Source organism: Medicago sativa, chromosome 1 (genome assembly GCF_051527215.1).
Source record: "Medicago sativa cultivar Bolivia chromosome 1, Bolivia_mono, whole genome shotgun sequence".
Taxonomy (NCBI): domain Eukaryota; kingdom Viridiplantae; phylum Streptophyta; class Magnoliopsida; order Fabales; family Fabaceae; genus Medicago; species Medicago sativa.
In genome coordinates this window covers 71755720-71773780 of record NC_140749.1, presented here as the reverse complement: position 1 = coordinate 71773780, position 18061 = coordinate 71755720, and the positions used below count along the sequence as shown (strand labels likewise).

The 18061-nt window shown below is 34.3% G+C and overlaps 3 protein-coding genes across 5 annotated transcripts; 2 read left to right on the top strand and 1 right to left on the bottom strand.

Moving 5' to 3' along the window:
* The first annotated feature begins 620 nt into the window (after positions 1-620).
* LOC146957052 (Pentatricopeptide repeat (PPR) superfamily protein) lies at positions 621-4031 on the top strand. 3 transcript variants are annotated; one of them, XR_015021994.1, is made up of 3 exons: positions 621-727; positions 1238-3051; positions 3795-4031. XR_015021994.1 is itself a non-coding variant. In XM_085733813.1 (3 exons), exon 2 carries the CDS (start codon positions 1275-1277, stop codon positions 2994-2996), a length of 1722 nt encoding a protein of 573 aa, XP_085589939.1. In that variant the 5' UTR covers positions 621-727; positions 1238-1274; the 3' UTR covers positions 2997-3027; positions 3795-4031. The 3 variants fall into 3 exon arrangements, 1 of the variants encoding a protein (XP_085589939.1); XM_085733813.1 differs by having other exon boundaries at positions 1238-3027; XR_015021996.1 differs by lacking the exon at positions 621-727 and adding an exon at positions 846-1161.
* Positions 4032-4374: 343 nt separating this feature from the next.
* LOC146957051 (Pentatricopeptide repeat (PPR-like) superfamily protein) lies at positions 4375-6473 on the bottom strand. The gene has a single exon (XM_085733795.1). The coding sequence runs from the start codon at positions 6343-6345 to the stop codon at positions 4570-4572; it is 1776 nt and encodes a 591-aa protein (XP_085589921.1). The 5' UTR covers positions 6346-6473; the 3' UTR covers positions 4375-4569.
* A 1455-nt stretch (positions 6474-7928) lies between these two features.
* Positions 7929-17005, top strand: LOC146957050 (putative serine/threonine protein phosphatase 2A regulatory subunit B''delta). Its single transcript, XM_085733804.1, has 13 exons — positions 7929-8493; positions 9270-9509; positions 10074-10179; positions 10474-10570; positions 12654-12759; positions 12996-13086; positions 14539-14680; positions 14797-14944; positions 15115-15224; positions 15669-15825; positions 15952-16077; positions 16174-16324; positions 16541-17005. The coding sequence occupies exons 1-12, from the start codon at positions 8344-8346 to the stop codon at positions 16312-16314; spliced, it is 1614 nt and encodes a 537-aa protein (XP_085589930.1). The 5' UTR covers positions 7929-8343; the 3' UTR covers positions 16315-16324; positions 16541-17005.
* The last annotated feature ends 1056 nt before the right edge of the window (positions 17006-18061 follow it).

The window sequence follows — 18061 nt, the reverse complement described above, 5'->3', positions numbered from 1 at the left end:
TTTCAGCGAAATTGCACTGGTTCGAGTCCTGCCTCTGTCGTTTTTTAGACCATAATCAAAATTGAACAACCACTGGACTGTTGGTTACTCACTGTTTCTTCATGAAACTATTTAATTTATATTACATACAATTTTGGTACCCCCTACAAATTTACTCAAGATCCGCCACTGATTGGAGCACCCGGGAGAACGCATGGAGCAACTACGAATCAATGCTCGTGCACCACAAGAGAGGGAGACACCACATCTTCACACAAATCTTAAATCACTAGGTATATGAGTTACTTCTCTTATATATCCAACATTGAACACATTCATACTTGATGTAGGATTTACCACTCACTCATTGACTAAACCAAAATAGAACTCTAATACCACTTGTTGGAGAGTCCGGTAAAATGCCAAGAGTAACAAAGGGCCAATATTATAGGACATTAAAAGAGGGATTAATTACTTGCACTTGAACACTTAACTCATTTATAATCGATGTGAGACTAACCGGTCACTTACAAACCTATTTGAATTCAAGAAAAACAAAAAGTCAAATCTATTTGTATTTGAAGGGCCCATTTAGCAAAATTCAACAATAAATAAACACAAAAACTGAGCAGTTCCGTTCCATTTACAAAAACCAAATGAAGCGGCTGCCGCTTTAGCAGAAAGAGGCTGAAGTCGTACCCCAACTCAACGCAGTTGCCCACCACCGCCACCGAGAAACTCCGTCCAGGTCTTTCCTGAAACTATTTTCTAATTGTATTTAGATTTGTATTTCGGTATTTCTCGTGTCTTTGTTATTATTATACTTATCGTTAGGGTCTTACAAGGGGCCTTGGGATTTATATATATTTTCCAAAAGTTAGGTATCATTGATTCTCATAATATTTTAAATCTTTTCCTTCATTGGATAGATGGTAAATGAAGCACGTACACCAGACACAACACTAACACTGACACGCGGACACCACTAACAATTTGGGAAAATCACACAATTTAGTGTAATTATATGTGTTGGTGTCGGACACACACACGTCCAAAGAGTGTCCTTGCTTCATACATTTGTAGCAACAAACATACGTCTTATTTTGAACTTGTTTTTTTGTTTTTAGGATAAGGTCAAAATTACATTGTCACATATCTGTGTTTTGGTCTTAATCGAGCTAGGTATATATCTAAATGCATGCTGATTAGAAATGTTTTTGGACTTGAGATTCTAAATAAATATATCCTATCTTTGCAGCTTGAGAGACTCCAATCAGTATATCTCAACAATAAAGATGAGTTATGCGACATCTTTCCAAAACAAGGGTTTCAACTTTCACTCTTTCAATCATTGTAACAATAAGGGGACTTGTGTTTTTAGTTTAAGGAAAAAAATCTATACATTGCACCAAATTCCTTTCCGTGATTATAGATGTTGCTCGTCTTGGAAAGGATTGCGGTGTAGAACTGTTTTAAGTGATAGAGTTGATGAAGTTGATCATGAAGATCGGGGATTTGAAAGTTATACCGGCAAAAGGGTAGAATCTAGTGAACTAGTGGATTCAGTCACGTCTCTCAACTCTTCAACTTTGTCAGCAGAGGGACAGTTTGTCAGAAACAGTGAATTGACCAACAATAAGATTCTTCAGAGTCTCTGCAGTAGAGGGAAGTTAACGGCTGCAGCAAGATTGGTCGAGGTTATGGCACGTATGAGTCAAATACCTCATTTCCCTTCTTGCACAAATTTGATTCGAGGTTTAATCAGAATTGGTCAGGTAGACAAAGCTTGCAAAATCATGAATATGATGGTTATGTCTGGTGGTGTTCCTGATACGATTACATTCAATGCGATTATTGGAAGCCTTTGTAAAAGAGGCCATTTAAAATCTGCTCTTGAATTTCTTGAAGGTATGAGCTTAAGTGGTTGCATACCAGATGCAAAAACTTATAATACTATAATTCGTTGCATATTTGATAAAGGAGATCCCAATTTGGCTGTTAGTTTTTGGAAGGATCAGTTGAGAAAAGGGTTCCCTCCTTATTTGATTACCTACGCCTTGCTTATTGAACTGGTTTGCAAACATTGCGGGGCTTCTCGAGCCCTTGAAGTATTGGAAGATATGGCAAGGGAAGGTTTTTGTCCCGATATCGCTATGTACAATTCTCTTGTAAGTTTTAGTTCTAAACAAGGAAATTATAAAGAGACTGCTTTGGTTATTTCCAATCTTCTATCTCGTGGGATGCAACCAAATGTTGTGACATACAATATCCTCATCCACTCTCTTAGTCTCCATGGGTATTCCGATGTAGTTGATGATATTTTGAAGATTATGAATGAGACTTCCATTTCACCTACACTTGTGACTTACAATATTTTGTTGAATAGTTTATGTAAATCTGGATTTCTAGATCATTCCATAAGCTTATACATCAAAATGGTTTCTGAGAATTGTTCACCAGACATTGTAACTTACAATACCCTTCTTAATGCTTTATGTAAAGAAGGATTTATCGACGAGAGCATTCAATTACTTCACTCTTTGTCTGGTACTAGCTGTTCTCCTGGATTGGTGACTTATAACATAGCAATCGATGGGTTGGCTAGAATGAGATCTATAAAATCAGCAAAAGAAATGTACGGGGAAATGGTGGAAAAAGGAATTGATCCTGATTATATTACCCACAGTACTTTGATATGGGGTCTTTGCCAGGTATATCAATTCGAAGAAGCAGTGGAGATATTGAAAGTGATGCATAGGATAGGACAAAAGATTAAAGGTTATGCTTATAAATGTATTATCCTAGGACTTTGTGAGCAAAAGAAGCTTGATATTGCGATTCAAGCTCTAGACTTGATGGTAAAAGCTCAATGCAAGCCAGATGAGAAAATATATTATACTTTACTTAAGTCTGTTGCTAATGAGGGTATGGTAAAAGAGGCTAATGATTTGCATCGGAGGTTGATTGAGTTGAAGATTCTAAAAGACGGACGTCTGATAGTAGGAGCTCATGCTTAGATTGGCCAAACTCAATACTTCTTCTGGCCGTGTACAAATTATACATTCCTATCAGGTGATTCTTTTCATTCTTTTTGTTTGATTATAAATGTGTGATTCTGATCCTCTCCTATTTAGATGGGTTTTATCCAATTTCTTGATTGTGAGAGCTGTACCTACATGTTCAAGTTAAATGATGACTACCTCAACAAATGTTTTTTTTTTTTTTGAATCAGCAAAATTTATTGAAACGCGGTACCTGTACAAGTCGTACAAAGATAATAAACTTTATAAGACGTACAAATGTCGCGTGCTTTTGCATTTACTTTTTTTTTTATGTTTCATGTTATTGTTTATGTTAACAACAATGTTTACTAGTTTGTGTTATTTAACGGGAGAATTGAACTCATAATGACCGCTTTATCACATCAACCCCGTGTCTCTTTCTTCAAACCAACCATTCACCTTATAACTCCTTGTTTCATGTTATTGTTATTTTAGTGCAGCGACTTCTGTAATTATTCGAACTAAAAAATGTGTAATAGTAATGACCAAGTCTTCAAGTTTTGTGCTTCTAGTTCATTTTATTTTTGGTGGAACTAATTTTTTATTCTACAAACAAAAATTGCGTTATAATGATCGTTACCTGCTACCTTGTGATTTTTTATCAGGTGTTCTTGTAGTTATTTTTTCTTTTATGTAATGTATCATAATTATCATGGTATCTCTATTTTTCTCTTTCCTCTTTGAAAACTAGAAATAACATTGTAACTTGCATGTTTAAGGTTGCTGATTTTACTGTGCCTTTGTCAATGTCAGGAAAGCTTGTTTGGATGGGCACCCACCTATGTATTGCAATGTTCAATAGTATCAGGAATCAGAACTTGGCTCTGGGTAAAATTTTGACTATGGAAGTTGACATACATGTCTTCATTGCTGGTTATTTGACTATCTGTAATGTCGATTTAATTTCCATGTTTGCAGATTCTTAATTAACTCCGGTTTTGTAAGTTGACATGTTTGTTGTGCTTATGTTTGGTTTTGGTATTTCTAAGTTCATCTATATATAGTATAATTTGTCCTCTTTTTACGTAACATATTGACCTTTACACATTTTTTGGGCTTAATTGAACTAATCCTTAACTAGAAGAAAATCCTTAGCAATGAAAAAAAGTGAGATTTTGTATACAATTTACAGAGGAACCCTAATTCTTAACTAGCATCTCAGTTTTTGATTCCTCATTGATTTTTTTTATATACTTTATATCAACGTACCCGTAACTTCATTTTTAAAATTGGCCGTATTGTTCCTACATACCGGTACCAATGCATCATAGATAAAAGTTGATCTCTTTAAACAATTGAATAAATCTAAACCATATGCTTTCAAGTTATGATATTTTCGGTTCAAAAAAAAGTTATAATATTTCATTTCTGTGGTGTACAATTTTTCCAAGTGACTGAGTAACAACAACCTCTATGCAAATTTGAGACAACGTATTAATAACGTGTTTGTCAAAAGTAAATATCAGTTTGATATTTGTCTGAACTTGAAACAACCTTTTAAACAACAAATCGGGAGCAACAAGTTAGTTCATTCTGATGATAAGGCAAGCTCTTTGTGCGCGTCAAACACTGGAAATATTTTTCGAAAACGTTTGAACGAATCTTCTGAAATTGCATCCATATTAACAAGTAAGTTAGCCAGCTCCATCGCGTCATATCGCCATCCAGCAAAACCAATCCCTTGGATCAACAGTGTGTAAGTGGTTTCATTTGGCAGACATCCTTTGTTAACCATAGCAGCCAGCACCTCAATAGCATCTACGATTCTTTGCAATTTGCACAATCCAAGAAGAACAGTATTGTAACTAATAACCGTCGGCTGGCACTTTTGACTCTCAAACATATCAATCAACAACTCAATTGCCTGATCCACGAATCCATCTCTGCACAAACAAGATATAAGTGAATTATAAGTGATCTCATCAGGATCAATGCCATTACTTAACATCTCCAAAATCATCCCTAACGCTCTAATTTTATCGCCACTACTCCACAACGCACCAAACAATGTATTATATGAACCTGCATTTGGAGGACAACCCACTTCACCAAGCTTCTCAAAGATATTCAAAGCCTCGTCAGCATTTCCATTCTTACACAAAGATGCCAGGATTGAGTTATAGCTAAGAATATCAGGCAAATGACCACCTGATATCATGTCATCCAAAAACTCAATAGCCAAATCCACTTTTCCTTCTCTACAAAGAGCAGAAATTAATGGATCATAACTATAACCATCAGGAGCCAGCCCTTTCTCCTTCATAACCTTCAACACATTCTTTGCCTCGTCAATTTTTCCATCACGACATAACGCAGTAATCAACGTGCTATACGTTACAGGATTCGGCTCACAACCCTTATCAAGCATATCAGACATCAACTTCTCCCCATATTCCCATTTCCCTTCATTCAAAAGATCCCTCAACAAAATATTATAAGTACTCACACCAGCAACACAACCCTTCTTACTTATCCCACTAAGAAACTCAAAAGCTCTATCCAACATCCCTTCTTTACACATACCATTCACAACAACATTATACGTATACATATCCGGTCTCAACCCTCTCGACAACATCTCATCCAGAAGCTTCATCGCCTCATCAATACCACCTTGAGTAATCGTTGCTTCAATCAATATCGTATAAGTTATAACCGTCGGTTTACAATTATCCTTCAACAACTGATCCATAACCCTTAAAGCCAAATCAAGCCTCCCTCTTCCACAAAAATTTCCAATTAAAATATTATAAGTAACAACATCAGGCTCAAAACCTCTCTTTTTCATTCTATCAAGCACCTTACTAGCATGATCAACTCTATCAGCTTTACAAAAGCCACTTATAACTGCATTATAAGCAAAAACATCAGGCTCACCGTGTTTTTCAAGAATCTCCATAACCTGAATGGCTTTTTCGATCTTTTTCAAATTAAAAAAACCCTTGATCAATTTAGTACAAAGAATAACATCAGGTTTATAACCACGATTAACCATGTGTTGAAGAAAGTATAAAGATTCATCGTACTTAGCTGATTTGAATGATCTGTTTAAGGTTTTCATGAAATTGGTGTCTCGGAAATTGTAGTCTTGGTCGTGTTTTGTAGGTCTTGTTTCATTGACGCGGATTTGTTGTTGTTGTTGTTTGTTGTTTGTTGTTGTTGTTCTTCTTCGTTTGTTGTTGTTGGCTTCGTTTAGGAATGGAATTGAGGAAGCGATGATGATTGTGTTGGGTTTTGAATGGCGTGAAGTGTGGATTCTGAAGTTGAGTGTGTGTGAGAGGAATTCGGTTGAAAAGGTTGTCATTGATAATGTTGTCGGTTATGGATTCATCGATCAACAGAAAATGTATCCCATAATGGATGGATGGATGGATGGATGGATAAGGGACTGGAACTAGTTAGTGCAGCTGGGCATGAATTCAATCCAATCACAAATGAATTGAGACCTTGTTTTATTTTATTGGTCCAAATCCCTAATTAATTAATCAATCAAAAAGTAAACAAATCCCTAATTTATTACAACAAAAAAATCCCAACCATATGACCGAAAATAATTTAATCAATCAGCTACGAGAATACGACAATGTTAAATCTTTGAGAAACCAATTAGGATTTATACGTGTATTATTCGGTTTTAGTTTGAAACAAAATCGATTGATTACGTGATTTTTAATATTGTCGATGAAATCCTTATATGTAAAATTATATTCAAATTGGAAAACAAGAAGAATAAAATGTATGTAAGTAATCATGTTTGGTATCATTAACACTTTTTAGACCTTTCACCTCAATGTTAAACGATTGTTAAACATTTTTTTTAACAAAGTTGGATGAAAAAATGAACCAATTCATTACAAAAATTAAAGGACTAAAATGTTCATTTGTACTAACATATATGATAAATTTGAAACTAAAAAAACTAGAAGGAATGATCCGCTACATACGTTAAACTTAAAGCTTTAAACTTAAGTTTAGTACATGTTAATATTTCGAATTTAATTTAGTCTCTCTAAAATTTTCAACAAGTTCTGATCCCTAGATGTTTTTGGTCACAACTTCTAATCTTTGTTTTTAAGTCAACTTAGGTGTATCCATACTAGGTCGTTGTCAACCGACAATATGTGCAGGTTGCTGAACACGAAGAGAGGTAGGATGAGCAAAAGTTTTCAAGATATGATGCAGATATGATAACACTTGAGTGCCAATTTGTTGGACATAATGCTTAATATCCTCAACGGTACATTTGTTTCGAGAACACCAAATCTTCCACATGATAATGGGACCAATGGGACGAATATTTGAAATAAATCATTAACTTAATTTTACATAACAATTTCGTCCTTTATTTTTTTATGTCATTGTTGCCATTTGATATGTTTCCATATGATTTTTGAAAACATGAATGAAAGACCATATATTTAGACACTAAGAGCTCGTATAGAAATAAAACCATAAATTTGAATCACTAAATTTCATATACAAATTGATCAAAATGACGAAAATGATATTAAAAAATACAAATAACCAAATCGTTATTTGAAATTAAGAATAATGAAAGTAATCGTTATTTGAAATTAAGAACGATGAAAGTAATTTTGTCTAAAAAAAGATGAGATCTTTTATAAAACCGAAAATATTATCCACGCGTAACTAAATAAATTAATATACCGAAACATTATTGGCGCACAACTATGTAAACTAATCTACTCCAAGTAAATGAAATCCATTTAAGAAGTGATCTGTTTCAACAAATGTATTTTCATATACATGAATCCTAACTCAAATGTTGAAGGGGTTCAAGTATTTAATATTAATCAATGATAGAGATATAACAAAGTGAAGTATTATCCATTGAATTTAAATTAGCTAAAACATTTTTACAAAATTAAAAAGTATAGTAGAAAAGCTGCAAAAGTCTCTCTTTCTCTTTTTTCTCTTCGATCTCAATTATTTCCACCTTCTTCTTCTTCTTCCCTCCCTCCCTCCAAAATCGCGTGCATCTCTGCACAATTTTCATCCCAACAATAATCTTCTATCGATTCCTACCATACTATGTAAATTATATACTGCTAATTCATTTATTATTCTTTATTAAGATCTAGGGTTCCGTGCTCAATCTCCACCTCCAAATCTCAACCGCATTTCTTTTATTCCATTTCAATTACGCAGCTTCGATTTCTGTGCATTGAAATTCACCTTGTTTCAGTGTTATAAAAAGAAAAAAGGAATTTTTGTTTTATCAAATTCAAGATTCATTTTTGAGTTTCGTGCTTTTTGGTATTTGAATGAGAGATTGGTTTAGATGAGTATGGAGGTCGTTACTGATGCGGCGTCGTTGGACGTCGAATTGTTGCAGCTACCTGAGTTTTCCACTTTGTCTCTCAAAGCTAATCTCAATTTTGTTGAGAAGCTTTTCGAACAGTGGTTGTCTCTTCCCGAAAGCAATCGATTGGTAATGTTTCATTCAATTTTCAAACTTTCATATTGCTGCATTGCGTTTTTTATTTCTTAGATTTTATTTTTATACATGCATGTGTGTGCATGAAGAATGAATTGATTAGAAATTGTCGGTGATGCTGAAAGTGGTGAGATATTAATTGTGGTTATTAAGAAATGATTGTTTAGAATTTAGTTAATTAAGGTTTGTGGGAAAGATGCATCATTTTTACATTAAATTAACTAATTGACACAACAGTAACGAGAGTGATAAGATGATTAGGTTGTTTGGGGGAGGGACATATGGGGGAGGGTGATAACGATTTCGTGGTTTTCGGAAAGAAAAAAAAAACTAACAAATAACATTTATCCGTAATCGATAGAATAGTAATGTCAACATGGAATGCTGTTGCCACATCAGCTCAAAATTTGCTAATCAGATATTAGAGATTTTTATAGCACTTGAAAAACTTAGTGAGAATTATGACTTCTATGTGAGTCTGCTTTTATCTTAAGCATATTAAGTAGTAGTTAGTTTCATCTGTTATAGTTCTTGCTCTTCTGAGGATTGCCGCCGCCAATTCTTGTAAATCATGCCTACTCGCGAGTCGTGTAAATGAGTGAGCTCCTGGTGATACTTGAAATGTAATGCTGATTTGATGGGTTACAATGCCATACCATGTGTGCCTTTTTTTGGGTTTCCTTATTTAAGTTGCTCTTTTTGAATACTCTACAAAATATAGCATATGGATTTGGGATCCCGTTTTAATTCTTCCCTTGTTAATTGTGTAGGTAACATCATTGCTCAATGACGCTAAGTCAGGTGCTCCTTTGAATGTTCCCGGGAGTTGCTCTAGCCCAAATGCTGCAACTAATTCTTTGCCTTCCATGTTTCCTGCTGGAACTGCTCCGCCTCTTTCACCAAGAAGTTCATCCGGTTCCCCTCGCATTGTTAAACAGAGAGCTGGCCCTTCTAACTTGGGTTCTCCTTTGAAAGTTGTCAGTGAGCCAATTAAAGAAGTGATACCTCAGGTTCAACAAATCTGATTTTTTTTTTTTTTTTACGTATGGTAAAGTTTATTTGAAATATTCTCCAAAACCGAAAAAGAAAAGTACGTCAGTGAGGAAGAAAACAATTGCAGCCAAGTTGACCAACATCATTGCATCTATGATGTGACAACTTTTCCAAGGACATGAATCTGAAGAACGCCAATGCATGGATGGCCTTATAAAACCCTATCCTTTAGACCCCTAGCAAGTTGAGCGAAACATTTATTTATACGAGCATTTTGCACTAAAACCAAATGTGCCAAAGAATTGCTTAGACTGTGTGTGTATATTACACAAAAGTTTTGCCTTGTTGTTTTGCTTAAGCTTGTTAGTATTACCTAATCATATGAAACCTTCCAAAGTAGAAAGACACCAACCACCCGATGAAATTTTAAAGACTACTGTTCAGTTCTCCCAGTACTTTATTCAACGACACTTTTCTCTTATACCTGGTCTGCTGTTCAGCGCGTGTCTGTTTTTTTCTTCCTCTCTCTATTCTTGTTATGTTATGTTATGCTTACAACATAGATATTTTCCCAACTGCAGTTTTTCTTTCAACACGGACGGCCACCTCCAAATGATCTAAAAGAACAATGCTTGTTTAGAACCGACCAGTTATTTCGTGATCACTTGGATGGACTACAGGTGCATGGTAAGATATCACACATATACCTAGTTTATAGCCTGCAGAGCCAGTTTGTTGCAACCTGGGAAAGATGATTTTAAACAAGTCTCATATTACAGTTTTCTAAATAATTAAGAAAATTTATTCTAAGTAAGTTTAGAATCATGCACCTTCCCCTCTTTAAGTTGAGCAAAAATTACTGATTTTAGATTTAGCTGTACTCAAAAAGTGGTGATCTGTATAAAAATCACATTCTAATGCAATAAAGCGTTGTAACAGCTAGTTCTGAGAATTGTTTTAATTGTTTTCTTGGTATGTCAGAATTCAAATCAATTACTAAGGAAGTATGCAAGCTGCCATCCTTTTTTTCAACTTCTCTTTTCAGAAAAATTGACAGCGGAGCCGGTGTTGTGACAAGGTGAGTGCTTTATTTTTCTAGACACAACTTTTAACACTTTTGTGTCATGGATGGTGATCCTTGTTTGGGCTTTTGGGTACTTCTAAGTTTTTGGTCTAGATGCTGGAGGCATCACAATTTTTGTGAATCATTCAGAAATTTTTTTCCACAACTGAGCTCCGGAGTCTTGATTATTGCAGTATTTGTTTTTGTAAAAGGATGATTTTGGACTTTCTTTCACGAGTGAATCAAACAGAAAGTTGTCTCTTTGCTTGGCTTCTTATTGACATTATCCATTTACTCTACTTTGTTCTATTCTTTTAAAAAAAAAAAAAAAAAGATTCTCAATGTACAACCAGAATTGTGTTTGAATGAGTTATTATCATTGTGATTCTTTGGTTTATTGAATTCTCTATTACCACATGAATAATGTCGCAAGCCTATAAGTTCTTCAACGATTCATTATCTTCAATGCTGATTGATAGCATTTTCAGAACTGAGTTTAGTTTTACTAGACCTATAATGTATTTTCTAAATCTTCTTTAATGATTAGTATTGTTTATTCCTTGTATTGATGTGTATGGCATAGATTTTGACACTGTATGTCCAATGCTTAAAGAAGGAAGAGCCAAAAATTAAAAAGGATTGACCAAGTTGAAGGGAAGAAGCGGCTCCTAATATGGAATCCATTAATAGGAATTAGTATTTTTATTCGATAGAAAAGGGATCAACTCCCTAGTTCAGAGTTTTGAAAACCAGATCACCTCGTTCAACTAGTTGAATTGGAAACCAGTCAAGTGGCATTTTTATTTAACCCAAGAAACTGTCTGCTTCAGCCAATCTGTGAATGTCGTGGACCGGTGCCTGAGTCCGAAACCCCGGCTATTGTTTATGATCTACCCCCACTATGACAGAATTTAAGTCTAGTGGGTTCGGTGGACGCAATGGGTTGGTTGCACAGGTTGAGATCTTAACTTCTATGACTGTCAGCTTCCTCCATCCTCAATCATCCTTCCCAAACCATTTTCCCTCCATTTGGTTTTCAGACGATGACATTTGAAACTCTCTTCTTCTCTCATCTTCCACTTTTGTTCTTGCCTCATGTGGCCCATTGGGGCAGCTTTTTAATTTGTACTTTGTACAACTGTTGTGTCTTGTCTACTACATGTTGATGAAGTTCTTCCTGCACTGTATTTAATACCAGCTTTGTTTCCTTCTTTGTTCTTGCTTCCCCTTTAACAGTCTCCCCTTCATCACCATGGTTCAGGTTCTGGTTCTTGATTCTTAGACCTTCATCTTTCCTTTTTATTTTGCCGCACAAATTGAAATCACTTAAGACTTTCCTTCAAAAACTCCACCAAGTTGCACTTGGACTGAGCCAACCCAACATAGGGACCAAATGAGAGAGAACAACCTCTTAGTAGCCTCTCTTTTTTACCCATTCTTTGTAAATGTTTCTCCTTGAGTTCTCCTCTGATACTTGCAAGCTCCCTCTATTCTCTAAGAATGTCAATAATGGCATCCTTCATTCTTGTCGACTCTGACAAACTTCTGAACTTGTCGGTACACGTGACTCATCGGTCCAAGATCGGAGCTTTGGTACCAATTGATATGAATTGGTATTTTTATTAAAAAGAAATGGGATCAACTCCCTGACTATTAAGATATTGCACAGCTTCTAGGATCTGCATATGTTATGCCAAACTGAACTCTCTTTCAAATGACAAGATATCCTCTCTTCTCCCATTCATCTTATTTATATACATCACACTAACCCTCTAACCTGCTAAACCTAGTTAACTAACTATAGGGGTTACCTGTTAAAATAATTACACATTGATTTGTTGAAACGGTGCATGTTGTCGTTCTTGGAACTAAACTATAAGTTTCCTTAATGGATTGCAATCTTAGTTGGACTCTATATTTCTAGGCATCCTACTCATATTTGGAAGTACATCATGTTCAAATACTTTATCTTTTTCTGAATAAAACATTCCCTTTTTCCTGTTGGTGCAGAAAACTTTTGTTGAATAGTCTTCTGCCTTGTAATTTTTATTTCCTAGTATTTCTTTTTGCTTAAATATGTGATTTAATGTTCCTGCAGGGAAGCATTTATTGATTATTGGATTAATGGCAACCTGTTGACAATGGATTTAGCTACTCAAATATTCACAATTTTAAAGCAACCACAGCTGAATTACCTAACTCAGGTTTTTTTTTTTTCTCCTTAATTATTCTATTTCTTTGGTTTTTCATTTAATTACCTTCTACTACTCCAAAAAGTGCTCTCAACTCTAGTCAATTTATCAAAACATATAATTTATTCAGGCCCTGATACATTCTATGATGACCTATTATTTTGGGCCCTGTCTATTGATTTCATTATCTTTGATATAGATCAGTGCCCATCTCTCTTACATTAGGACAATATTGTACTACATTTCAGGATGATTTTAAACCTGTCCTACGTGAGCTTTTAGCTAGTCATCCGGGCCTGGAGTTTCTGCAGAGCACGCCTGAGTTTCAAGAAAGATATGGTTTGTGATTTTCGATTGATGTAAATGAGTTTACATTCTTGCAATACTTAGTTCCTTAGAAACCTTGTTTTCCTTGAGGAGTTTTTATTTCACTTTTACTGATCATCAGTTTCCTTGAGACATACCTGGATGCAGTCCCTTTGTGACTGTAGACGGTATTTTTGTGATACATTCCTTGTTAATAATATTAGGTAAAAATCAATTCTGTGTTTATTACAAATAAGGATAGCTGCAGCCAAAATAAGTTGGAGTAACTGGATAAGATTGTATAAATATTGAACACAAATTATCTAAAGAAGAAATGGGACAAATAGTTACCAACACACGGGATATTTTTCTAAAATTCTGTTTGGCATCTTATGTCAGCGATTCAAAATGAAAAAGTGTGACATTGGATTTGGAGGCACATTTCATTGATCTAATGTTCGTTGGACAAAAGTAATCTTCACTTTCGGATTCATAATTTATTTCCTGAAGTCTAAAAAATGCATAATTTTGTATAATGAGATTTTGAACTCAGCTAAAAATTTTCAGTTATTTTCTTGCATGTGTTTCTTTAGTTTCTCCCAGAAAGAATTTTTTTAATTTTATTTTTAATCTATTGCTTTTGCCAATTTCCAAATACTTGAATTTAATGAAAGACTCGGATACATTTAGAGGAATAGTCTAGGAATCTGCTTATCATTTACTTATTTCAAACATTCTATTTTTTCCAATGAGATACTAGCAGAAGTAACTAGCTGTTTGCCAATCGTAAATAGTGGGCAGCATTGGCTGCAGCTGTACTGATTGCTAGTTATTTTTGTTAAAATCTCATTTTAAAGCGATGTGTTCTTGAACAGCTTACTTGCTGTTTTCCCATATCAGTGATCCACTTTTGTGCTAGATCCATTTTTTGTTCATCTTTACAAGCTAAAACGATTCCAACTTGTGTTTTTACATCTATACCAGTCTCACCAATATGTTGTCACCATCATCTGAGGTTCTACAACATGTATTTGTTATTGCATGACAAAGCTTTCTCTAATCAGGCCCATCTGAAACAAATCTTGCTTTGTATGTTCGTTTCATATTTCATTAGCACAACCAGTTTATACAAAAAGGCCTTGCAGAGAAGTGATACATCATGTCACTTCTTTTGTTTTTTAGATGTTTTCCATTTTTGACGTTAAATTTTCAATTAATTACTAACCAATAAATATAAATTATCCGTTGAATGCCATTATATGTTTTTTGCATATAGTTTTGTATTTACTGTTGTTGCTGATAATTGCGATTATTTGCATATATTTTTATGCATTGAAAAACTCTTCATGCATCTTAAGTTTAGGAGAATTCCTCATTAAAGTCAATTGTTGAAATGAAATCTATGCAAAGTCTGGTTTCTGGTGTAAATTTTTTTATTTTGTTTACTGGGTGCAATATTCTTAAATTGTTTTTCCAATGGTACAGCTGAAACTGTAGTGTACAGAATCTATTATTACATTAATAGAACCGGAAATGGTCGTATGACTCTGAGGGAGCTTAAGCGTGGAAATATAATTGATGCAATGCAACATGCTGATGAAGAGGAAGATATCAATAAGGTTTTGAGGTAGATATACTATCATTATTCTTAACTTCACACATAATGACAGCGTCTTTTTCATCCAAAACAATTATTACCGAAGTGCATTGATCGATTTTACTTTTCATAATGATTGTTTGCAGGTACTTCTCGTATGAGCATTTTTATGTTATCTACTGCAAGTTTTGGGAGCTGGATACAGATCATGATTTCTTGATAGACAAAGAGAACCTTATCAGATATGGTAACCACGCACTTACCTATCGAATTGTTGACAGAATATTTTCCCAGGTTTGTGAGAACTACATGTTTCTTCTGTCTTTAGCCACAAACCCTACATCCCTTCACTTTCTAAATACAAGAAGTGTTTGGTTCACTCTCCATACATTTTTTTTTTTTTTATGATTTATCACATTATTTATTGAAGATTCAGATTTTGACTTGCTTCAATATTATCTCAGGTCCCGAGAAAGTTTACCAGTAAGGTTGAGGGAAAGATGGGATATGAAGATTTTGTTTACTTCATACTGTCAGAGGAGGACAAATCATCTGAACCAAGTCTTGAATATTGGTATTTATTTCCCGTTCTTTATTCATTTCATTTGTCTGTTGTTTTTTTTTTCCTTCTGAAAGGAGTTATCAGACTAGTTGATGTGCAGTTCCAAATCTAAGGATTTGTTTGATGTAAATTTATGCATGTTTATATTTTTCTTTCTAAGGAACATTCAGTGTTAAATTAATCATACATTTAAAATTTTATAAGCTTCACCTCTCCTCTGCAAATCCCCCTCCATTTCCCCCCAACCAAACATTGTGTAGGGATTAAAGAGTGATAATGAAATGCTTTACATTTTCACTTCCTTCTCCATTTCCAAAGTTCACTACTAAGCGTGCAATTTGGAAAACTTGGATAGTTGACTTTGTGGTTGCCTTTTTCCGAAAAAGGCAACCACAAGTTTTCCTAAACTTTCTAAAATCATCAATGTATGAGCTGATGTAAACTCGTCTCGATTAGGTTCAAGTGCATAGATTTGGATGCAAATGGGGTTCTGACAAGGAATGAACTGCAATTTTTTTATGAGGAGCAATTGCATCGGATGGAGTGCATGGCCCAAGAGCCTGTGCTTTTTGAGGATATCTTGTGCCAGATAATTGACATGATTGGACCAGAGGTTTGCCTCTTCATTCTTGACTGGCTCTTCGATCATATGGCATATCCCAAACTTATTTCATTTACATCGTGTCGTTTCTGCTATCTGACATTTTCCAATTTCATATTGAAATTTTATGCTCGGCAGGATGATAGCTATGTAACTCTGCGTGACCTGAAAGGTAGTAAACTCTCAGGAAGTGTTTTCAACATCCTGTTTAATCTCAACAAGTTCATGGCGTTTGAAACTCGTGACCCATTTTTGATTCGTCAGGTGCATACAATGTTTGTTAATTATTGTATTCTTAAGTATGGTTGACCATTATTGGTGACTTCTGTGGTAATTGGTACAATTGTCTTGTTTGAATAGGAACGTGAGAATCCAACATTAACAGAGTGGGATCGATTTGCTCATAGAGAATATATTAGGCTTTCAATGGAAGAAGATGTGGAAGATGTATCTAATGGAAGTGCAGAAGTATGGGATGAATCACTAGAGGCTCCCTTTTGAAATAATTAATGTAAGTGCTTTTGAAATGCGGCTAATCTTCTGAGTGTGTTATATTTCACACTTGAATACAAAATGTTTTTTTGTTTTGTTTTGAAAGAACTTAAATACAAAAAGTTGTAGGTCTTTGTTCACCTTGGTGTATATTCCCTCCTGCATTCATGTTTAAAAATATTGAGTAATGTAACCCTGTCTAATATTTTCTTATTTTGCTAATAAATATATACAGGGATGAAAAGAGATTAGCGCCCCAAAATTGATGGACTGACCTTTGTTCAGATAGGACACAGGATCAGCTTTTAAGTTGGATCATACCAGCTTTGCTTCTAATCTTCTAATAATGGAAAATTCCAAGCTTCACTTTGGAATGTGTTTTCGATGGACGGGCTCCCAGAATATTCAGATTTGCTGGTAGTGACATATATTTGATCATGGAAGTTTTGTTGCCTTGTACCAATATCCATGCAAAGTGAGGAGGTTTGCTCAGAAGTGATTTAGCAGAATGAATTATAGACATCATTGAGTATATTGTTATTTAGGGGCATCTAAGTTGTTAAGAAACTTGTTAAATAGAAAGATTTTCTAAAGCTTCAATCTTTTAGTGATTTGCTTCAATGATCAAGTCCCGGTTGTCCTCGGATCTGTCAAAGAGTACATTAGTTTTTCATCTATGCATTTGGTTGTTGTCTTTCAATGATTTTTTTTTTTTGCTAGGAATTCAAGAATTTAGAGAATAATGCCAGACAAATAAAATGCCACTTCTTCCTTTTTTGATAAATTATCTTTCAAGAGTTATGCAGGATTAATTTGAACACCTTTGTACACTCCATTGTCATTGCCGACTAACTTACACGAAATTAAACCCAGACGCAGTTTAAAGGACCAAGTCTATTAACCAAAATAAATAAATGATGACTAAGTCAGCATCTGAATAAATAATTTTATAATTATTTTGAGGAGACTCTTTGGAAGTCAATTATTTTATAAGGATCTTTGGAATTCAATTGAATTGGCGTGGGGGGTAAACAAGTATGATTTAATCAATTGCTAGACATTTTCCTTTTGTTTTTTTGAAGTCAGACATTTTCTATTCATTGTTTTATACATTTATTTTGTCAAAGTCTTTTTTTCTTCCACTTATTGGAAAAGTCTTGCTATTAAAAATTTGAGGTAGGTGAACAATTTGGCGACTCCTTCGAGTCAAATTTCAACTTATATAAGTGCATGAGCTTATAGTCACAGAATAAATGTTGCTACTAATTTGGTAGAGTTAAATTTTGACGCAATGTAAAATATTTTTTTTTATACCGTCAAATTATAACGAATATTACGCATGATTTTTAAAGTAATTGTAATTGAAGAAAATGTTTGTAATGATCAAACATATGATTGATATTTGATAGTGTAATTTTTTTTTTTACATTAACCGTATATACAAACTAAAACATTTGATAAAATAACTCAAATAATAACTTCAAGATTTTTTTTTCCAAAAAAAAAAAGAAAAAGATCTATATAAGCGTGGTCCTTCTTCTAATTTGTCTTTGATGAAATTGAAAATTAATGCTCAAGACAAACCAATTTAAATCAACATGGCCAAATTTTTGTGTTAGAAGCTTCTAAGTAATTTCAACTTGTTTTTTTCCAAGTGTTGGCTACTTTTCCTTCCTCTAACATTCGTTGAAAAGTATACATAAACCACCAAATTTTGTGCACCTCAACATGCGCTTTTGAAATCTTAGATTTTTTG